A 20,742-nucleotide genomic window follows, 5' to 3' on the forward strand; every position below is an offset into this window, starting at 1 on the left:
GCACACAGTCAACAGCAGCTAACGTTACTGTTAACCTTAACTGACGCTGGGCTGTTATAGGTGTGTAAACACCCCAGTAACGGCGGCCAACCACGAAAGGGAGATGTACACAAGTCTCTACTTGGATTAGTCTAATGTTGTTGTTACTTCACCAGACCACAAGGCAATGCTGCTGCGTGCTGCCAATTAGTGGCCGGGAGTAGAAGTGCAGCCAATTAATTGTTTATTTCCATCAAAAATACACGTGTAAGGATCGATACAGATGGATTTTGAATCAATATGAGAATTGCGTGATGTCACATCGAAATATATATCAGAATCACTTTTTTTTAACACCTCTATGTAGTATATTTATTTTATTTCCTTTCAAGCTGACAACTTATATTGTTTTTGTATCTTTTCATCAATTAACTCCTCTCTCATCTTCCCTCTAGCTGTTATTGGTTCAGGCAGTCAGACCAGATCGACTGCAGAGTGCAATGACAGCATTTGCCTCCCAGGCATTGGGTAAGTGTTTTAATTTCAGACCATTTTGCCGAACTTGTAGTTTGGCTTTATCATACCACGGTCCATATTATCACAAATCATACAAATCACACAAGAAAATATTAGTTTTCTATATCAGTGGTCGGCAGCCTTTTGTACTTAAAGAGCCATTTGAAAAGACCTCAGAGCCACAACTAATCTTGAAATCATGTATACACATGTATGTACCGTATTTGTGTCCAGTGGTACCTTAACATATGAATTTGTTTCTTTCCAGGACCTAGTTTGTATGTCGAAATGGTCATATGTCGAGACGTATTTCCCGATAAGAATGCATTATAATTCCAATAATTTGTTTAACAGCCCAAAAACCTACGATAAATCCTTAATAAATACTGCAGGTACAATTACAAATAGCAATTATACAGAGTAAAAGAAATAAATTATAAATAAATAGGGAATAAAGCATATAGAGACTGGTGAACGGAGGTCGGAGGAAGCGGAGAGTTTGGAAGTAGAGAATAATACGGTGAGCTGTGTTCTGTTTAACTTACCAAAGGCATTAAATCGTATAACAAATAAATTATGAATGAATAAGAAATTTTAAAAAGCGTTTTTATTGTCACTCTAACTTACTGACGAATGGAGGTCGAGATCGTAAACATATTTCGGCCGTATTGTCTAGCCAGTTCACTTACATTCACGCCATGCTCATATTTTTCTATGATTTTTTCCTTCATTTCAATGGTAAGCGTCACCTTCTTCCTTCATCACCACTACTACCACATCGAGCATTTTGTCAAATGCTGAGACTGATAGTCAAATTTTACATCGTATGCCGAAAAAAATCCTATGTCGATGTGTACGTACAGTAAGTCGAGGTACCACTATATATGATGTAAACGTCGGGTTAGGAAGAAGGACAGGCAGGACCGTTTACGACACGCTGGGCACTCGTGGCCCACTTTTGTTCCAACAAAAAGTAGGCAATAATCAGCAATCAAAACAACCGAAAACTTCTGTCGTAGAGGATCACGGTCACGCCATGGAATGCCTCTCTCGTCTCTCCTCGGGGTAGCTCCATTCCGACTTCCCCTTAATCAAGAAGGGTCTGACTGGAGCCGCAACCACACTACAAGCCACGCCTCATCCAGGCTACGCCCCTCCAAACCATGCCTGCTGTTGGTACGGTGGTGGGAAGAATTCGTTTACTGTACTATGTGAAGTTCAAAGGGTTTTTGGGACAAAAGGTTCTAGCCCAATTGTTTACCCTAAACTTAATTACACACAGGGGTATTACGGTTATTACGATAACTAGATTGTAACCTTTGCTATGTTTGGAAGTAATTTTATGTTGTGAATCAACCGTTAAAGTTGTTAAAATTGCTCCCGTTGTTCCATTATTTTCCTTCTGTCTACTTTCGACAAGTTTTAAAACTGTTTGATCATTTAAACATAGATTCAAGTCAAGATTTTGCCGATTTAGGAGTATTTTAGATAAAAAGTTAATTAGGTTCGCTTGGAAGGTTCGCTACAACAGTGCCTTCCTGAGAAGTCTACTGTTTTAAGATGGTGGCTGTTTACTAACGCCGGCAAGTCTGTCATTTCGCATCTAGTTCTCTATACATGTGCTAATGCCACCGAGTCTGTCATTTGGCATCTAGTTCTATCTACATGTGATATCTACCGTAGCATCATGTTGGCGCAGTTTGTAGCAACTGGGTAGCGGCTGTCGGCCACAGAGAAGTTTCATCTCACGATCTCTTCCCTTTTATATGATTGTGGAAAGCGCCTTGATTGGGGACGAGTCGCCTGATAAGGCAATTGCTGGCAGGTGTGGTGGTTGCCGTCCATGGTGCTGAACCCCTGCGGTGAGCCCTGTTTAAGTGGTCACTGGGGCGTCACTATATATATATATATATATATATATATATATATATATTAGGGCTGTCAAAATTATCGCGTTAACGGGCGGTAATTAATTTTTTAAATTAATCACGTTAAAATATTTGACGCAATTAGCGCACATAGCCCGCTCAGAAATAACAGAAGTGTAATGTCCGCTTGTTACTTGTTTTTTGTTATTTGGCGCCCTCTGCTGGCGCTTGGGTCCAAATGATTTTATGGGTTTGGAGAGTGAGCATGGCAATGACATCAACAATGGCGAGCTACTAGTTTATTTTTTTATTGAAAATTTTACAAATTTTAATAAAACGAAAACATTAATAGGGGTTTTAATATAAAATTTCTATAACTTGTACTAACATTTATCCTTTAAGAACTACAAGTCTTTCTATTCATGGATCGCTTTAAGAGAATGTTAATAATGTTAATGCCATCTTGTTGATATGTGGTTATAATAAACAAATACAGTACTTATGTACCGTATGTTGAATGTATATATCCGTCTTGTGTCTTATCTTTTCATTCCAACAATAATTTACAGAAAAATATGGCATATTTTATAGATGGTTTGAATTGCGATTAATTGCGATTAATTACGATTAATTAATTTTTAAGCTGTAATTAACTCGATTAAAATGTTTAATCGTTTGACAGCCCTAATATATATATATATATATATATATATATATATGCGTGTGTGTGCTTTTGTATGCATATATTTTATGAGTAATCTGGTCATTATTGGAAAAGAGAGCTTGCTCTCATTTGACCGCCCTAAATAAATAAGGGTCAAATGAAATTAAATCATGTAAAAGCCACACGTGGCTCTGGAGCTCTGGTTGCCAACCTATGCTCTAAATGGAACAGGATGAGACAACAATATAAAAAAACAACAACGGTCTGTGTCCCTTTCGATCATTCGTTTCTCAGAAACAGAAAACAAGTCCAAATCCGTTTTTTGTTTAGACAACCCCTAGCAAAAAGTATAGATTAGATTAGATCTGCTTGTTAGTAAGCAGTTAAAAACAGTACAGTCATCACACCTTGGAGGGCTGCTGTGCCAAGTGGATTCACAAGAATCATGGCTCCAACAAGAGAGATGTCTCTTAAGACCAAGGAGAGGATTATCAAACTTCTAGAAAAAGGTAACGCTACACGTATGGTTTCCAAAGATGTGGGCTGTTCACAGTCATCTGTATTAAAAATCCGAACCAAGTAAAAACAGCATGGCAAGGTTGTTAAAGTTAAGCATACTGATAGACCGAGGAAGACATCCAAACATCATGACAAACAACTAAAGGTTGTATGTCTTGAAAACAAAGGATGTACAACCAGACAAATGAAGAAGAAATGGGAGGAAGCTGGAGTCAAGGTATGTGACAGAACTGTGCAAAATCGCCTAAAGGAAATGGGATAATAACACAGGAAAGGTAAAAGGAAACCTTCATTGACACTTAAACAAAAAAAGAACAAGACTGCAATGGGCTAAGGAGAGGCAATCATGGACTGTGAATGACTGGGTAAAGGTTATTTTAAGTCATGAGCCAAGAATCTGCATTGGACAAGGTGATGATGCTGCAACTTTTGTTTGGTGCCGTTCCAGTGAGATTTACAAAGATGACTGCCTGAGGAAAACATTAAAATTTCCTCAGTCCTTGATGATATTGGGCTGCATGTCAGGCAAAGGCACAAGTTTACATTGAAATTTTGGACAGCTTTCTTATCCCTTCAATTGAAACATGTTTGGGGATAATTAAATCATTTTCCAAGATGACAATGCATCATGCCACAGAGCTAAAACTGTTAAAGCATTCCTTGGAGAAAGACTCATCCAGTCAATGTCATGGCCTGCAAATAGATCTCAACCCTATTGAAAACGTGTGGCGGAAATAGAAAAAAATGGTCCACAGCAGGGTTCCGACCTGCAAGGATGATCTGGCAACTGCAATAAAAGAGAGTTGGCACCAAATTGATGAAGAATACTGTTTGTCACTCATCAAGTCCATGCCTCAGAGACTACAAACTGTCATAAAAGCCAGAGGTGGTGCAACTAAATACTCGACATGTGTATTGATTATTATTTCTTTGTTTGTTTCTCATGATTCATATTATTTTTTCCTCTGAATCGAGTGATTCTATATTTATTTCCATGCACTTGCTCTATTAAAGTAACATTTACTGACCACCTCACTGTTTTTTATTCATTTCTTTTAGTGTTTCTGAATGTTAAAGAGTTGCACTTTTGAACTAATTCATTATTTTTTCAAGCTCTTCATTTAAGTTTGTTCTACTTAATAAAATTTCTAAGTGAGTGCTCGTCGGAGACTGATGATTCCATACTTTTTGCTAGGGGTTGTATATGTGTTCACAAAAAACGGAAAAATGAATCGTCTTCCATTTCCTGATTAAAAAGTAGTAATTCAATAACGGAAAGCGAGCGTTGATCCGTTTTTCCAATATTAGATGATTGAACAGAAATCGAAAAACAAAATACTCCCAACATTTGTATTCCACCAAGTTCACTTTTAAAATGAGCCATGGCCCGGCAGACATTCTTCTTTTTCCTATAAACAGATAAGACCCTGCTGCAGCCGCATAATATTTATAAGAAGAATAACATTGTCTTCCGGGTCATGGCTCATTGCAAAAGCGAACTTGGTGGAAAACAAATATTAGGCGCATTTTGTTTTTCCACTTCAGTTCAATAAACTGATTTTGGAAAAACGGATCAAGGTTCGTTTCCGTTGTTGAATTTCCAATGTTTAATCAGGAAACACGAGACAATTCATTTCTCGTTTTTGTTTAACAACATAAAAATTTTCCTAAATTAGAAGGAAATACGAATTGCCGAAAGGTACACGGACCAACAACCTATCTCACATGAGTAATGGGCTCTAAATTATAGTCATAATGGAGGAATAGCGATTGAGCAGTGACAACGCCACCGCCAACAAGAACTTGCAGTGTTGTTGGAAGTGTTCATGAAGTTGAAAGTTCAGAAATTATATCAGTACACCTACAGAGTTAATTTGGGAGGTCCCGATTTCATATTTTCGTACCAGAGTACGAGTCACCTGATTTTGAGAATCTGCCTATACAGAGTCCCGTCCGATACATAGAAAATGTGGCCTTTATTTATTTTTTAGATTTCCAAACATGTTACAGTACTGTACTGTTTACAGTACTTCCTCTTCCGCTTTTTCCTGGAGTGTTTGCAGAGTATGAAACGTACATATTTTTGTTTCTTTGGCAATGCCATTGTATTTCTGGATTATTTTGTTACTTTTTGGCCCTTTTTTTTTTTCTTAAAAAATTATAAATCCAATCCTTTTAACCCGATTCCAATCCTCTGAAAAATGGTCCGATTCCCGGATTTCCGATTATGTGATCAAATTGGAGACATCCCTAGTGTTAATAGACGTATTTATCTTACGCATATAAAAAGAGAAGCCACATCTCTAAGAGAAAGATGAATTGAAGGCAGGCGACAAAGCCAGAAAGACTCATGTTAGAGCAGTGGTTCTTAACCTTGCTAAAGGTACCGAACCCCAGTTTCACTTGTGAATTAACCGAACCCTTTGGAATTAGATTTTTTTTAATTTTTTTTTTTTTTTATTCAAAGCCAATATATCTAAGCTAGCAAGCTAAAACCTAAGTGAATTTCCATTCAAACTTCTTCTTATTTAGACAGCATGTTTTTAAACAGGCCAAATGTATGTTTTTGTAACCCTAACCCTGCCTGCAGCATCATCAGACCACTACACCAAGACTGGCCCAATGCGCATATCTTAAAATTTTTCATTCATATTTGGAAGGAAATATCTTATATTGCTCAACATTAAACTTGCATTAACTTTGACCACGCAGTTTGTCATGTTTACACCTCAAATGTTATCAAATTTAATGAAAAAAAAAACCTGCACAAAATTATCGACAAATTAGTACACAGTAATTTTGTTAAAGATAAACAATCTTCTCACAAATCTGATAAACAGTGTGAATTTACAACAAATTCCTTTTGATTTTCTTCTCACATTGGAAAATGAAATTAAAATCGATTCATTTCACACTGTTTCTATTTTTGTTTTCATGTCGACATTCTTATTCTATCACATCCTTGCCTCACAGACAATTTTCATGGTGGTGTAAAATTCAAATTTATTTATTTTAATTCTTTTTTATGTAAACGCTGTGTACGTTACGTCTGTTGTACGTCTTCATTAGTGTTGCCCCGATACCATTTTTTGGCCCCGATACGATACCTGCCTGTGCAGTATCGGCCGATACCATACCGATACCACCCCGTTTATATATGTATAACCCCCCCCAAAGAGCTACATAATTGGATGTGAAATCATTGCTATCAAGGCTTTGTCAGGCTGTTGCTTACCTTTGCAAAATAGGAAAAAGACTAGTACAAAGTATAATACTAGCCCAACAGTAAGAAAGTAAAAATAAGTTCATAGTAATAAACTCTGAATGAACTGAGTAAACTTTTTTTTAAACCTCTCAAAGGCCAAACAGAAAATTAATGGAATTATTGTCACATTCTGCTGCTGGTTAGAGTGTGTTTTGTTGCTAGGCTGTTAGTGGGGGCGTTCCTGACGTCGCACCTGAATCCAATGCGGGCTCATCAACGCAGCATTTAAGCATGGGTGAGCTAAGAGAAGGCTGCCGAGATATTTGCTTTGCTGATCGCCATTTGACATCTCGCACTATAGTCTTGCTACATTTGCTTGTTACGCCCCTGCATTGGGTTTTTTCTGTTAGTGTGCTGCACTCGTTTGTAACCTCTACCCTGTGCAGGTATTTGAGTGTTTTTATTTTGTCTTTTTGGCTCACTGCCTATCGTCTTAGGTAACCTTCGAGTTTGTAGTATTGAGCTCTGTCGACCTGCTGTCACGGACTCCTTTTGTTATTTCTACTATCCCGCGATCGCGTGTTATTTTTTGTTTGCAATCATTAAACCCTTGTACGTATCCCCCACTTGTTGTCCGCGTCGAGGTCCAACCTTGTTTCCGCATTTGCGGACGCTAACAATTATAAGTAATAATAATTGACCACAGCATCCCGTCTCTCTATTAGCCTCCTTTTTTCGGGGGGGTGGGGGGTCCCTTATTTTTATTTCTGAAAGGTGGCAACCCTACTTTGGAAACAGTTCCCAAATTACTGCAGCATTTCTTTAAGTAAAAGACAAAGTAAAGTTGACGTAGTGAACTGACCAGAGATTGTTGCACCGGTCCAGCGCCCTTCCTCTGGATAGCAGTCCTGCTCTCGCAGGCCCAAACTCATTGTGTTCGTTCACGTTTCGTCTTCAAATGTTTTATCAGGTTCGAGGTATTGAAACTGGCCGATTTAACTCCACATCTCGAAACTTGCAGGCCGCAATTCTTGCATGCAGCCATTGATTTTAATTGACGGGATTTCTATTTTGAAATATTTCCAGACCGCCGCCATGTCGGCGACGCCAAGCGGCCTTGTCATTGGTCAGGAGTGGCTATTGGCCTGTTCTCATTGGTCTGGAGCAGGCCAATAGCGATAGCTGCTTGGTGTTCACGTGTCATCACACAACACAGAGACAGAGTGTAGTGAGCGCCAGGAGAAAAAAAAAAGGCTGCGGTCAAATGTTATAATAATGGACGGTAAATGGTATCGGCGCCGTCTTTGTTGGTACTCGCCGATACCGATACCACCATTTTGGGCCGGATCGGCGCCCCCTGCCGATACTAGTATCGGTATCGGTGCATCTTTAGTCTTCATACCAAGTGAGAGTCAACCTTCCACTGAGCAAACTGGTTTCTCTAGGACTTGCAGTTAAAAGAATTGGAATAAAGCCTGTAAATTGGAGACTAATCAGTCCAAACCTTGGCCTAAAACACCACTTTGCCTAGATTTAGTCAGCGTCCAACAATAGAACCCTGCAAGTCTTAACCCTCATTGAACCCCTTAGACTGACACGAACCCAGGTTAAGAACCACTGTGTTAGAGCATTAGCGCGACATTGCTTCTGACAAAAACTGCCTTAAATGTCGTGCCACATCTGCAGAGGCAGCTGCCAAATTAGAGATGACTCTATTTTATTAAAATGCTTACATTATTTGCGTTCTGCCTTTGTTCAATCTCACCATATTTTATGTGTTGTCAAGTATTTGTATTTTTTAAAATATTTCTATTTCCATAGTTATGTTTGAGTACACAATAGTAATTTTACTTGCGTTGTATTCTCCAGTAGATTTGTTTGTGTTTTGTGAAAATCTTTTCGACATGAGTGACACTGCAGACAATTCTCATTGACTATGAGAATATCAGTCTGTTTTGTTCATATTTAATTTTTTGTTTTTGTTAACTGTCACACCCAGTAACTATGTTGGTTATTGTGGTTGTAGAAAAGGGAAATTTCTTGCAAACCATCACAAAAAAAAGAGAAAGAAAGCCTAATACGTCTCCACGATGTCAATCTCAATATAGCATTGTTTTTGGAAGGTTGATTGTTTGATACATCTCTTGTATTGCAAATTATTTTGTTGTGCAATTGTACATAATGTTGCAACCTGTGAGTATTCACTGCGTCAACTTGTTGAGCAGCAAGTGAGTACACCAATGGAGTTGAAGTCATTATTTGCAGTGTATTAGTCTCTTTCCAAGAGGGCAGCAGATACACTGATAAGACAACAGGAGCAGAGTATAGAAACACTGTGTGTATTTGCGTCTTTGGCAGTAAATCAGTATGCTAATGAGGCATGGTCTGTAATCCTCTTACAACTAATCTCATCCAATCCTTTCAGTCTAGAGCTAGGCTCCGCTCGCACACAGTCATGCTTTGCTTAATACATATAGAAAATAATTTAGAAAATGTCCCTATGAGTCATCACATTTCTGAGCCTACGTTCATAGACTAAGCAATTATTATAATATATTCTATTAGTGATTTTTTAATTTTAAATACCAAATTGAGGCCGTACAGTTCATGAGTGGTTCCCACGCCACATTTCTTATATTGGTACCTTATTTTCCACACTATAAGGCGCATCGTAGTATAGGGTGCACCTTGAATGAATGGCCTAATTTAAAACTGTTTTAATATGGCGCCGTTCCGGTAAAGTATTCGGGGCCGGAATGGTGCTTTGATCCTGAAAATATGACGGCAACTGTCAAAACCCCATGATGGGAAAAAAAAACTGCCTGGCTGCCACACACGCAACTCATCTCCAAGAAGAAAACAATCTAAAAGTGTCAGATTTACATACACAAAGGTTAAGAACAAGCATAATAAAGTGCCTGTGTAGAGTAATGCGTTCCCACGGATATTCATTATTTATTTATTCCACGGAACTCTTCAAGCTGAAGCAGTTTATCTTAGTCTGACGACTCAGTGACGAGACGAGTTGATGTGCGCATGCACGCAGCAAACCACTGGAATCAGTTGTCTGTTCAATTGGCTGACAGACTGAACTGTGATCAGCATGGATAGTTAGCTCTGATGGGTTCGAATGCAAATGCTTTCTGGAACAGCAAAAAAAGAAAAAAAGAACAAGCTTGTTGAATTAATGTGACTTAAAAAAGGGGCAATGCAACAGAAAATTGATTAGATCTTTAAGAGAAAGGAAAGAGTTTATAGAGGCTAATTTTATTTAATTTGTTTTGATGGGGAGCTTCAGAACATCTTCCATGTTAATGTGCACTTCGCACTTTTAAAATATATTTAATATATTAAAATATATTCCATCTCACGGCATAATGTAAGCCATTTGTACATAATGTTGCAACCTGTGAGTATTCACTGCGTCAACTTGTTGAGCAGCAAGTGAGTACACCAATGGATTTGAAGTCATTTTTTGCAGTGTATTAGTCTCACAAATAAAAAATAAATGGAAATAAATGTAACCAAAAATAAATAAATGAAAGAATAACAAGCAGGAAACAAAAAGCATACAGTTTGAAAATACAATAGGTAGCATGGATATTGTAATGAGGAAAAAAAATAAAAATAAAAAGTTAAATTAATTATCAACTAAACTAACTAAATTTTACTAAATAAAAGGGGAAGGGGAGGGGGCAGGGCTTCTAGTCACTTTCTTGGGAGATTGTGAGTCCATCCAGGTAGTCTTTAAAGGGCTGCCAGGTTTTGTGGAAGATACTTTCCCTACCAGAGAGTGAAAATCTCCTCTAGTTTAAAATGAGTCAGAACCTCTTTGGGCCAACAATTATAAGATAGATACAGGTACAGATACAGGATATTCTTTTTATCGAAGTATTTTTCCCCAATTGCTAGAAGGACCCGTCAGCCCGTAGAGGGGGAACTATTCACAACGAGGAAAACGCGACGAAGAGAGCGGCAAAATGTCATTGTTTCTGTCTCTTTACTTCAGTATTTTTACAGGATATTCTTTTTATCCAAGTATTTTCCCCAATTGCTAAATAAATGGCATGGTCATGACAAATAACAGTCTTGTGCTAAATGGAATTTGAAATAATAAAAATGTATTTATTCAGTACGACATGGCAAAATTACTCCATAATGGTAAAACTGTCAACTTCACCTTTACTGTCACACCTCCCATACGATATTTTATATCACCATAGTTAGTCAGGCTTTTGTCATTTCCCTGCCCGGGCTTCGGAGAATGTAAGCATACCAAGAGGCGTGACAGCTAGCTGACATGCTAACCCGAACCGAGTGACGTCTAAAAGGCTTATTTTCACTTTTCGAAGCGAAAAATCACACAAATTTAGCCCGGATCATGTCACACGGCGGCAGGGTTGTCGATTGTCTGCCACATGCTCAACACGAATATGGCTTAAAATAATGCTTTACTACACGGCGAAGATGTAAACAGAGAGCGGCGTGCAGTTGTTGTGCAGCTAATATGGCAGGATGTGTCTGACGAGACCTTCACTACATGTCCTTCCATGAGCAAACTTAAGTAAACAGTCCTTTATTTAAAGAAAGTTTGTAGTGTTTACTTTGTAATTGCTGTATTCGCGGCATTTTTAACACAAAGTTGCAATTTCTGATGGGGTTGAAAATTTGACAGAACACCGGGCACATGAAAAGGGCAATAAGCAGAGTAAAGAGGGGGGTGTGCAAACAAGCCTCCGGTCGTCGGCCGCGTAGCATCTCGGTGGACAATCAGCCACAAAATTTAAGCCACCTCCATATTCAAACGTGTGCCATGATCCCAGTATTTTACATAATACAAAATACGATGTTTACTCACTTCCATTGTAAGCAGGGGTCGCGTTAACCGAATATTTTCCGTCGTTGACCGTTTTTTTTAAAACGGTGACGGAAAAAACTGAAGTCCATCTGTCATTTTGACAGGTTGCAATTCACACCCCAGACCACAGGGTGGCACTCCGCTGTTTGTTTGCCTCTTGTTAAGCTTGTTCGGACAGAATATTAATTAAAAATGAATGAAAACTAAATACTATTGAATATGTCATTATTATCATTTTAAAAATGTAAGTGACGGGTAAAAATAGATTATGACCGAATTTTTATGACACTGTCAGTCAAAATGACAGACAACGAAAAAGTCTAGCGCAACCTCTGATCGTAAGTCCAATGGTCCCACAGTAGTAGGGCTTGTTTTGGCCAATATCCGCGGTGAACGTGAACCTTTTGAAACCCAAAAAGGCTCACATCCATCTCCCTGGTGCAGCAACAATTTTCAGCAGCCGTTTGGCTGGTGTGATGTGAAAAATAAACAAATTATTCCGCAAAACAAATTATTCCGCAAAATCGGCTAAATCCGCAGTCCATCTGCATGCTATAAAGCAATGCTGTATTGTGAGATGGTGACCCGGGTGACGTCATATTTGCATTCGTCCTAAATCGAAGACTGAAGCCGGAAGTCACTCATTTTCATGGCGCGGGATTCAAAAATTGAATACATAAAACGATCGCTTCCACACACATCCAAGCGGTCCATTTCATTCAGGAATATAAAACACAGCGTGAAACATGAAATGAACTCCTTTTTGGTGTCTTACGCACTTTAACGCATGTGCAAAACCATTTTTTTTGTGTGCATGTGTTATCGGTATGACTGTGCCAAAACCATTTTTGTCTGCATTTCAGTGGTTTTTGGAGGTCTGACATACAGTGCCTTGCAAAAGTATTCGGCCCCCTTGAACCTTGCAACCTTTCGCCACATTTCAGGATTTAAACATAAAGATATAAAATTTTAATTTTTTTGTCAAGAATCAACAGCAAGTGGGACACAATCGTGAAGTGGAACAAAATTTATTGGATGATTTAAACTTTTTTAACAAATAAAAAACTGAAAAGTGGGGCGTGCAATATTATTTGGCCCCCTTGCGTTAATACTTTGTAGCGCCACCTTTTGCTCCAATTACAGCTGCAAGTCGCTTGGGGTATGTTTCTATCAGTTTTGCACATCGAGAGACTGACATTCTTGCCCATTCTTCCTTGCAAAACAGCTCGAGCTCAGTGAGGTTGGATGGAGAGTGTTTGTGAACAGCAGTCTTCAGCTCTTTCCACAGATTCTCGATTGGATTCAGGTCTGTACTTTGACTTGGCCATTCTAACACCTGGATATGTTTTTTTTTTAACCATTCCATCGTAGATTTGGCTTTATGTTTTGGATCATTGTCCTGTTGGAAGATAAATCTCCGTCCCAGTCTCAGGTCTTGTGCAGATACCAACAGGTTTTCTTCCAGAATGTTCCTGTATTTGGCTGCATCCATCTTCCCGTCAATTTTAACCATCTTCCCTCTCCCTGCTGAAGAAAAGCAGGCCCAAACCATGATGCTGCCACCACCATGTTTGACAGTGGGGATGGTGTGTTCAGGATGATGAGCTGTGTTGCTTTTACGCCAAACGTATCGTTTTGCATTGTGGCCAAAAAGTTCAATTTTGGTTTCATCTGACCAGAGCACCTTCTTCCAAATGTTTGGCGTGTCTCCCAGGTGGCTTGTGGCAAACTTTAAACGAGACTTTTTATGGATATCTTTGAGAAATGGCTTTCTTCTTGCCACTCTTCCATAAAGGCCAGATTTGTGCAGTGTACGACTGATTGTTGTCCTATGGACAGACTCTCCCACCTCAGCTGTAGATCTCTGCAGTTCATCCAGAGTGATCACGGGCCTCTTGGCTGCATCTCTGATCAGTTTTCTCCTTGTTTGAGAAGAAAGTTTGGAAGGACGGCCGGGTCTTGGTAGATTTGCAGTGGTCTGATGCTCCTTCCATTTCAATATGATGGCTTGCACAGTGCTCCTTGAGATGTTTAAAGCTTGGGAAAACTTTTTGTATCCAAATCTGGCTTTAAACTTCTCCACAACAGTATCTCGGACCTGCCTGGTGTGTTCCTTGGTTTTCATAATGCTCTCTGCACTTTAAACAGAACCCTGAGATTATCACAGAGCAGGTGCATTTATACGGAGACTTGATTACACACAGGTGGATTCTATTTATCATCATCGGTCATTTAGGACAACATTGGATCATTCAGAGATCCTCATTGAACTTCTGGAGTGAGTTTGCTGCACTGAAAGTAAAGGGGCCGAATAATATTGCACGCCCCACTTTTCAGTTTTTTATTTCTTAAAAAAGTTTAAATTATCCAATAAATGTTGTTCCACTTCACGATTGTGTCCCACTTGTTGATTCTTGCCAAAAAAAATTAAATTTCATATCTTTATGTTTGAAGCCTGAAATGTGGCGAAAGGTTGCAAGATTCAAGGGGGCCGAATACTTTTGCAAGGCACTGTAAATAAATAAATAAATAAAATTATTTTTTAAAATCTGACTCTGTGGCGACCTTTGACAGGGAGTTCCGACAAGAAATTCTTACCTTTTTCACCCCTGGGGGCACCGCATTATAAGGCGCAGTAGTAGTAGTAGTAGTAGTAGTAGTAGTAGTAGGGGTTGGGATTGGGGTTGCGTTATGCATACCACTAGATGGAGCTGCGCTAAAAGGAATTTCATGGCATGATTAACCAATATTGATCCATATCTAAAACGCCTTGGAATATAAAGCCCACTGTTAGCTTTTGAGGAAATTGAAAGCTTTTAGGGGCTCCTTATAGTGTGGAAAATACTTTATTTTGTCTTCATCTATATTTGCCCTGCGATTGGCTGGTGACTCTTCTAACATGTACCACGTCTCTCACTTGAAGTCATCTGGGATAGGTCCCAAATGCTTGTGCATTTACGATATTCATAACAATAAACATGATGTATAAAGATGTGTGGTAAAGCAAATAACTTGCTTCTTTTTTTTTTTTTTTTTTTTTTTTTTTTTAATACATTGAGCAGTTTTATAGCTTTCTCTCTGCCCTTTGCACGTTCCAAAAATCAAGGTGAATATAGTGGTTCACTGCCTGGATGCCGGTGTGATGTGTAGCACGAATACTGCCATTGTAATACTAGTAGGTGGTGGTAGAATGGGTGTTAGTGCACTCGTTCAGTAAATGCTCCCATTCGTTATAAATAAACACCACAAGCCAAGTGGTTAGATGAAGTTTTACTTTATGTTGCCATGGTGATTCAGCTAAAGGTTTATTTAAGATATTTTCTACCAGGACCTTGAGCGTCTGTGTGTGTTTGGATGTTTGGAGTAGATTACATTTGGCAGCAGCCACTAAGGTATCCTCTGGCATTTTCTAAAAATCGCTTGATTCTGCACCGTGCGCGCGTGTGTGTTTGTGTGTGGGCGAGTGCGTGCGTGCTTGCATTAGGACACAATTTCCAAAATGTTCTTGAATCAGTGCACGTGCCTCTATTAGCTAATATCTGATGATCCAGTAAATTACAGCAGGATTAGAGCCTTAAGCGCTGCGACAACACACACGTTGCATTAACATATGAAGAAAACACACAAAACGGGGTACGGACACTGTATTTTACAGTTTGTACAAGCTTTGCTTCTCTACTATCTCTTTTTCTCGCAGTGTGTATAATGAATCAGCCGCCTTATCAACCGCACTATCTATTAGCAGCTGTTCTTTTGTCTACCTTTTTCCTGTCCTCCATCATTGTGCCAGCCCTGATCTCCTGTGTCAGACAACCTTCATTGTTTTAATGTGGACCACCCTCCCCTCCCTTCCTGTTGATGACCCATCCTCACCTTTATTAATTAATCACCCGTTCATTCCTTCATTCTTCTGGCATTGCTTGCTTACGTTCATTTATGTTTGCAGTTGCAAACATACATGCAGTTTTTTTGTTGTGTTTTGTATATTAATCCCCATTTATTGAACCCTACATCTTAAAACAATACAAATTTAAAGTGGAATGAAAAAGCATCTGAACGTTTTGGAATCTCTCACATTTCTGCATAAAATCACCATCAAATGTGATCTGATCTTTGTCAAAATCACACAGTTGAAAAAACAGTGTCTGCTTTAACTAAAACCACCCAAACATTTATAGGTTTTCATATTTTAATCAGGACAGCATGCAAACAATGACAGAAGGGGCAAAAATAAGTAATGCCCCTTTCCCACTGAAACTAGTGGGTCAACGTGCGTTTTTTTCCAAGCCGATGCAACCCACTAGCAATTGGCATTTGGCACCTTTCCCGTTGACAAAAAAAAATAAAAGCTGTGTCTTTTTTTTTTTTTTTTCACCCGTCTAAGCCCCCCACCCCTCCTCGGCCGTGCGTAAGGTTATGTGACGTCACCACGCTAAAATGTGCGTTGACAAGTGCGACCGAATTCATTCAGTTCAAGGAAGTAAACAATGCAGAGCAACATGGAAGCCTCCTTTCCATTTGTGTTCTCTTTTTTCATGCTTTTTACTGCCCTCAAAATGCAAGCGAAATGCAGCAAAGGATCAACACTCTGCTTGTGCTGAGGCAACGTAGGCGACGTGAATTCTTCTTTTTCTACTAGCTTTGTTATGAGCATCGACGTAACTACGGTTGTGGGGCGTGTTAAATGGGAGGCGACTGGCACGTTATGACGCATCACGTAAGAGCCTACGTCACCACGTAGATTAGGGTGTTGGCTGTTGACCCGGGGTTTAGCTTTCACACTGCATGACGATCAGAGCCGAGGTGATTTTAACGCGGGTTGATTGACACGGGTCGAGGCAGGTCGCCGCACCTTTCCCACTGCCACCAAAAGCCGATTGTTAGTGGGTTGACATGGGTTTTTTGGCCAGTGGGAAAGGGGTATAAGAGAACCCTCTGCCTAACGAGACTTAAAGAGCAATTGAAACCAATTTTTAACCACACAATTTAAGTCAGGTGTGTGCCCAATCACTGGTGAGTGGTTTAAAGCTGCCCTGCCCACTATAAAACACACACTTGGTAAGAATTATCTTGATGAGAAGCATTGTCTGATGTGCATCATGGCTCGGTCAAAAGAGCTGTCTGAAGACCTGCGATTAAGGATTGTTGATTTATATAAAGCTGAAAAAGGATACAAAACCATCTCTAAAAGTCTGGTTGTTAAACAATCGACAGTCAGAGAAGTTGTCTACAAATGGAGAGAGTTTGGCACTGTTGCTTCTCTACCAAGGAGCTTCCACCAACGATGACGCCAAGAGTTCAGCACAGAATACTCAGAGAGGTAAAAAAAGAACCCTAGAGTGTCTGCTAAAGACTTACAGAAATCACTGGTACAGTCCAACATGTCTTTGCACACATCAACTAAATGTAAAACTATCACCAAGAATGATGTTCATGGGAGGACTCCACTGCTGTCTAAAAAAAACATGGTTGCTTGTTTAATGTTCGCAAAAAGGCACATGGAACCTCTACAGAAGTTTTGGCAGAATATTTTGTGGACTGATGAAACCAAAGATGAATTGTTTGGGAGTAACAAACTACGTCATGTGTGGAGGAAAAATGGAACAGCTCAGCAAAATCAACACCTCATCCCCACCGTGAAGCATGGTGGAGGGAGCATCATGATTTGAGGCTGTTTTGCTGCCTCAGGGCCTGGACAACCTGCAATCATTAATGGAAGAATGAATTCAAAGGTTTATCAGGATGTTTTGCAGGAAAACCTGAGGCTGTCTGTCTGATAGTTGGAGCTAAAAATAGGATGGCTGCTGCAACATGACAATAATCCAAAACACAGCAGTAAATCAACTTCAGAATGGTTTCAGAAGAACAAAATACACGTTCTGGAATGGCCAAGTTAAAGTCCAGACTTGAACCCCATTGACATACTGTGGCATGACCTAAAGACAGCGATTCATGCCAGACAACCCAGGAATCTGACTGAACCACGGCAGTTTTGTAGAGAAGAATGGGCCAAGATTAGTCCTGATCAATTTGCCAGACTGGTCTGCTGCTACAGGAAGCATCTGGTTGAAGTTATTGCTGCCGGGGGGGGTTGAGTGACGGTTCACTTATTTTTCCCCCTTCTGCTATTGTTTGCATACTATCCTCATTAAAATCTGAAAACCTATAAACGTTTGAGTGGTTTTAGTTAAAGCAGACACTGTTTTTTCATCTGTGTGATTTTGACAAAGATCAGATCACATTTGATTTTATGTAGAAATGTGAGAAATTGCAAAAGGTTCAGATACTTTTTCATACCACTGTATCACCAGTGTTGTCACAGACTACTTGGAAAAGTAATTCAATTACTGATTACTGATTACGCCTCAAAAAAGCAATCTAGTCACTTTACTGATTACTTTATTATCAAATTCCTTTTAAAGTAACTTAGTTTATCAGTTACTTTTTACCACTTTTTCTCCCTTTGCCCCTTCAACATAAGTATGACAACAGAAAAAATGGCATCGCATGTAATTGACATTCCGATAATTGAATTTAAAGGCGAAGATCAGAATTTTTCACATAAGGCTTAATCTGTGGGTTAGTGGAGGTTGAATTAGTCGATGAATTTGATTTCAAACCCCATTAACTTGCGCTATCTTATCCACTCCGGAGCGCTGAAACTAACAAATAACTGACAAACTGCATGGAATTTGTTGAAATCTACTCCACCGACCAATTAAACCTCAGATTAATTCTCAAAGATTAAGCCTAATGTAAAAAAATTCTGAATTTCAGGTTAGGGTTTAGGGGTTAGGGTTAACAGCATATCAGTGCCAATGTAAAACAATGCAGATTGACTGCACAATAATCAACAACACACAAATGAATATCACAGTGCAATTAACATGTGGGGGCGGGCGGATGCACGCGCACAACCCGGAAGTACACCGTACACACACATTGTCAATTTGGCCACAAAACGTGGCGGCAACTAAGCACTTTCACTTAGTCGGACAACACATCCTAAATATACTAAACAAACATGTCACCTCATGGCATTAAAGTGTAACACGAATATGATCTAAACAATGCTTGTCAACTTGGAGCTATGACTACCCGTTGTTGCAACAGCAAAGCTACGAAACGGCCGCGCATGTAGGGGTCCAACCTATCGCTGGAACCCTCCAGAATGAAGGAAAAATACTCACGGTCATTCATGGATGTACGCAGATCAACATTCCCTCGCAAATCTCGACAGGTGGCTGTACTCGGCTCTAATGTACACCAGTGCTGGCAGCCTTGCACACGCCTTTCTCAGTCCCAAAACATTTAGGGCATGTGACTCAATACTAAAACAGGAAGTAAATGTGAGTGTTTACTGTAAAAACGAAAACGTAGTGGGAACCTTTCTCGCATTTTTTATTCAAAATGCTCTTCGTACATGACTGCAATCTTTTTTATTCTACATACATTATGATGCAATAACGAAATAGTAACACACAGACACTAAGAAAACGAACTTCAATCAGATTACAGGTTTGGAAAAATGATTGCATTTGATACTCGTTACTGAAAGAAAGTAATCAGATTACAGACAACACTGTTTATCACATTAATTATCAAAAAAAAAAAACTATCACATCCTTTTTTTTCCCCTTGATCATTTTTTCTCCAGGTTTGAAGGAACTCTCTCCTCCTCCTCTGAACCTGAGGCGTCTTTATGCTGAGACTTTGGAATGGGAACCGGTCCTGATCATTACCTCGCCGGGGGCCGACCCCTCCCAAGAGCTTGCGGATCTAGCCACAGACACTGTGGGTCGGGATCATTATCATGAGGTAGAGTACAGAAATTAAAACATCTGGAATAACAAATGCTCACAGACTTTATTTACTGTTTTGGTGGTGACTAGCTGGAGTTACAAAATTGGTCATTTAGTTTTTGACAAAGCTGTAATTGCAAGATGAATTAATTTGCCAGACCTCAGCTCAAATCGCATATCTACTGTACATATTTGATTGGATTGAAATTATAAATTTAATTTGCTTTCACTTACTGAAGAGAATAATTCAATGGTGCAATCACATTATGTACCCACTAACCTCGAATGCCAAGACAGAATTGGATTTTCCATCCCATTTCCTTTGTTTGGTACCCTGTCTGAGTGTGGCTCTTTGTCTGCCCAGATCTCGATGGGTCAGGGACAGGCTGACGTGGCCTTGGCGACACTCAGAGAATGTTCCCGAAGCGGAGAGTGGCTTTGCTTGAAAAACCTCCATCTTGTCACAGCATGGTTACCTCTACTTGAAAAAGTAAGCACTCTGTCTTGTTGGTGGTTTGTTCTTGTGTAATGTTTCTTTTTAGATTATATGCACTTGTTGTCGTTATGTAAGACATTTGCGTTTCGATGCTTGGCTCTACTTTTTTGATCTGTACTCTACTGAACAAATCCTGTAAATCACTGGATACCAACTTTTGTCGAACGAGAATAGTTAAAACCTTGAAATTTTTAAACTGACACTAAAAAAAAATAATTTCCCCTCACCTCAGAGTGATGTGTGACTTCATAGTAAAAGCAGTGTACAGTGGGGCAAATAAGTGTTTAGTCAACCACTAATTGTGCAAGTTCTCCCACTTGAAAATATTAGAGAGGCCTGTAATTGTCAACATGGGTAAACCTCAACCATGACAGACAGAATGTGGGGAAAAAAAACTGAAAATCACATTGTTTGATTTTTAAAGAATTTATTTGCAAATCATGGTGGAAAATAAGTATTTGGTCAATACCAAAAGTTCATCTCAATACTTTGTTATGTACCCTTTGTTGGCAATAACGGAGGCCAAACGTTTTCTGTAACTCTTCACTCTTCGCTTGGTGTAAAGAAATCAATTGTGGGAGCAATTATTAGAAAATAGAAGACATACAAGACCACTGATAATCTCCCTCGATCTGGGGCTCCATGCAAGATCTCACTCTGTGGCGTTAAAATTATAACAAGAATGGTGAGAAAAAATCCCAGAACCACACGGGGGGACCTAGTGAATGATCTACAGAGAGCTGGGACCACATTAACAAAATTTACTATCAGTAACACAATGTGCCGCCAGGGACTCAAACCATGCACTGCCAGACGTGTCCCGTGCTGAAGCCAG

General features: G+C 39.4%; 1 protein-coding gene across 1 annotated transcript in view; it reads left to right on the plus strand.

Moving 5' to 3' along the window:
- dync2h1 (dynein cytoplasmic 2 heavy chain 1) overlaps positions 1 to 20,742 on the plus strand; it is a 231,897-nt gene that overhangs the window by 167,297 nt on the left and 43,858 nt on the right. The window contains exons 80-82 of the mRNA XM_057838672.1: positions 435 to 507; positions 19,267 to 19,427; positions 19,776 to 19,901. Of these exons, the coding sequence (XP_057694655.1) occupies positions 435 to 507; positions 19,267 to 19,427; positions 19,776 to 19,901 (360 nt within the window). The remainder of the gene's footprint in view (positions 1 to 434; positions 508 to 19,266; positions 19,428 to 19,775; positions 19,902 to 20,742) is intronic.

The sequence above is a fragment of the Corythoichthys intestinalis genome, chromosome 6, assembly GCF_030265065.1.
Source record: "Corythoichthys intestinalis isolate RoL2023-P3 chromosome 6, ASM3026506v1, whole genome shotgun sequence".
Lineage (NCBI taxonomy): Eukaryota > Metazoa > Chordata > Actinopteri > Syngnathiformes > Syngnathidae > Corythoichthys > Corythoichthys intestinalis.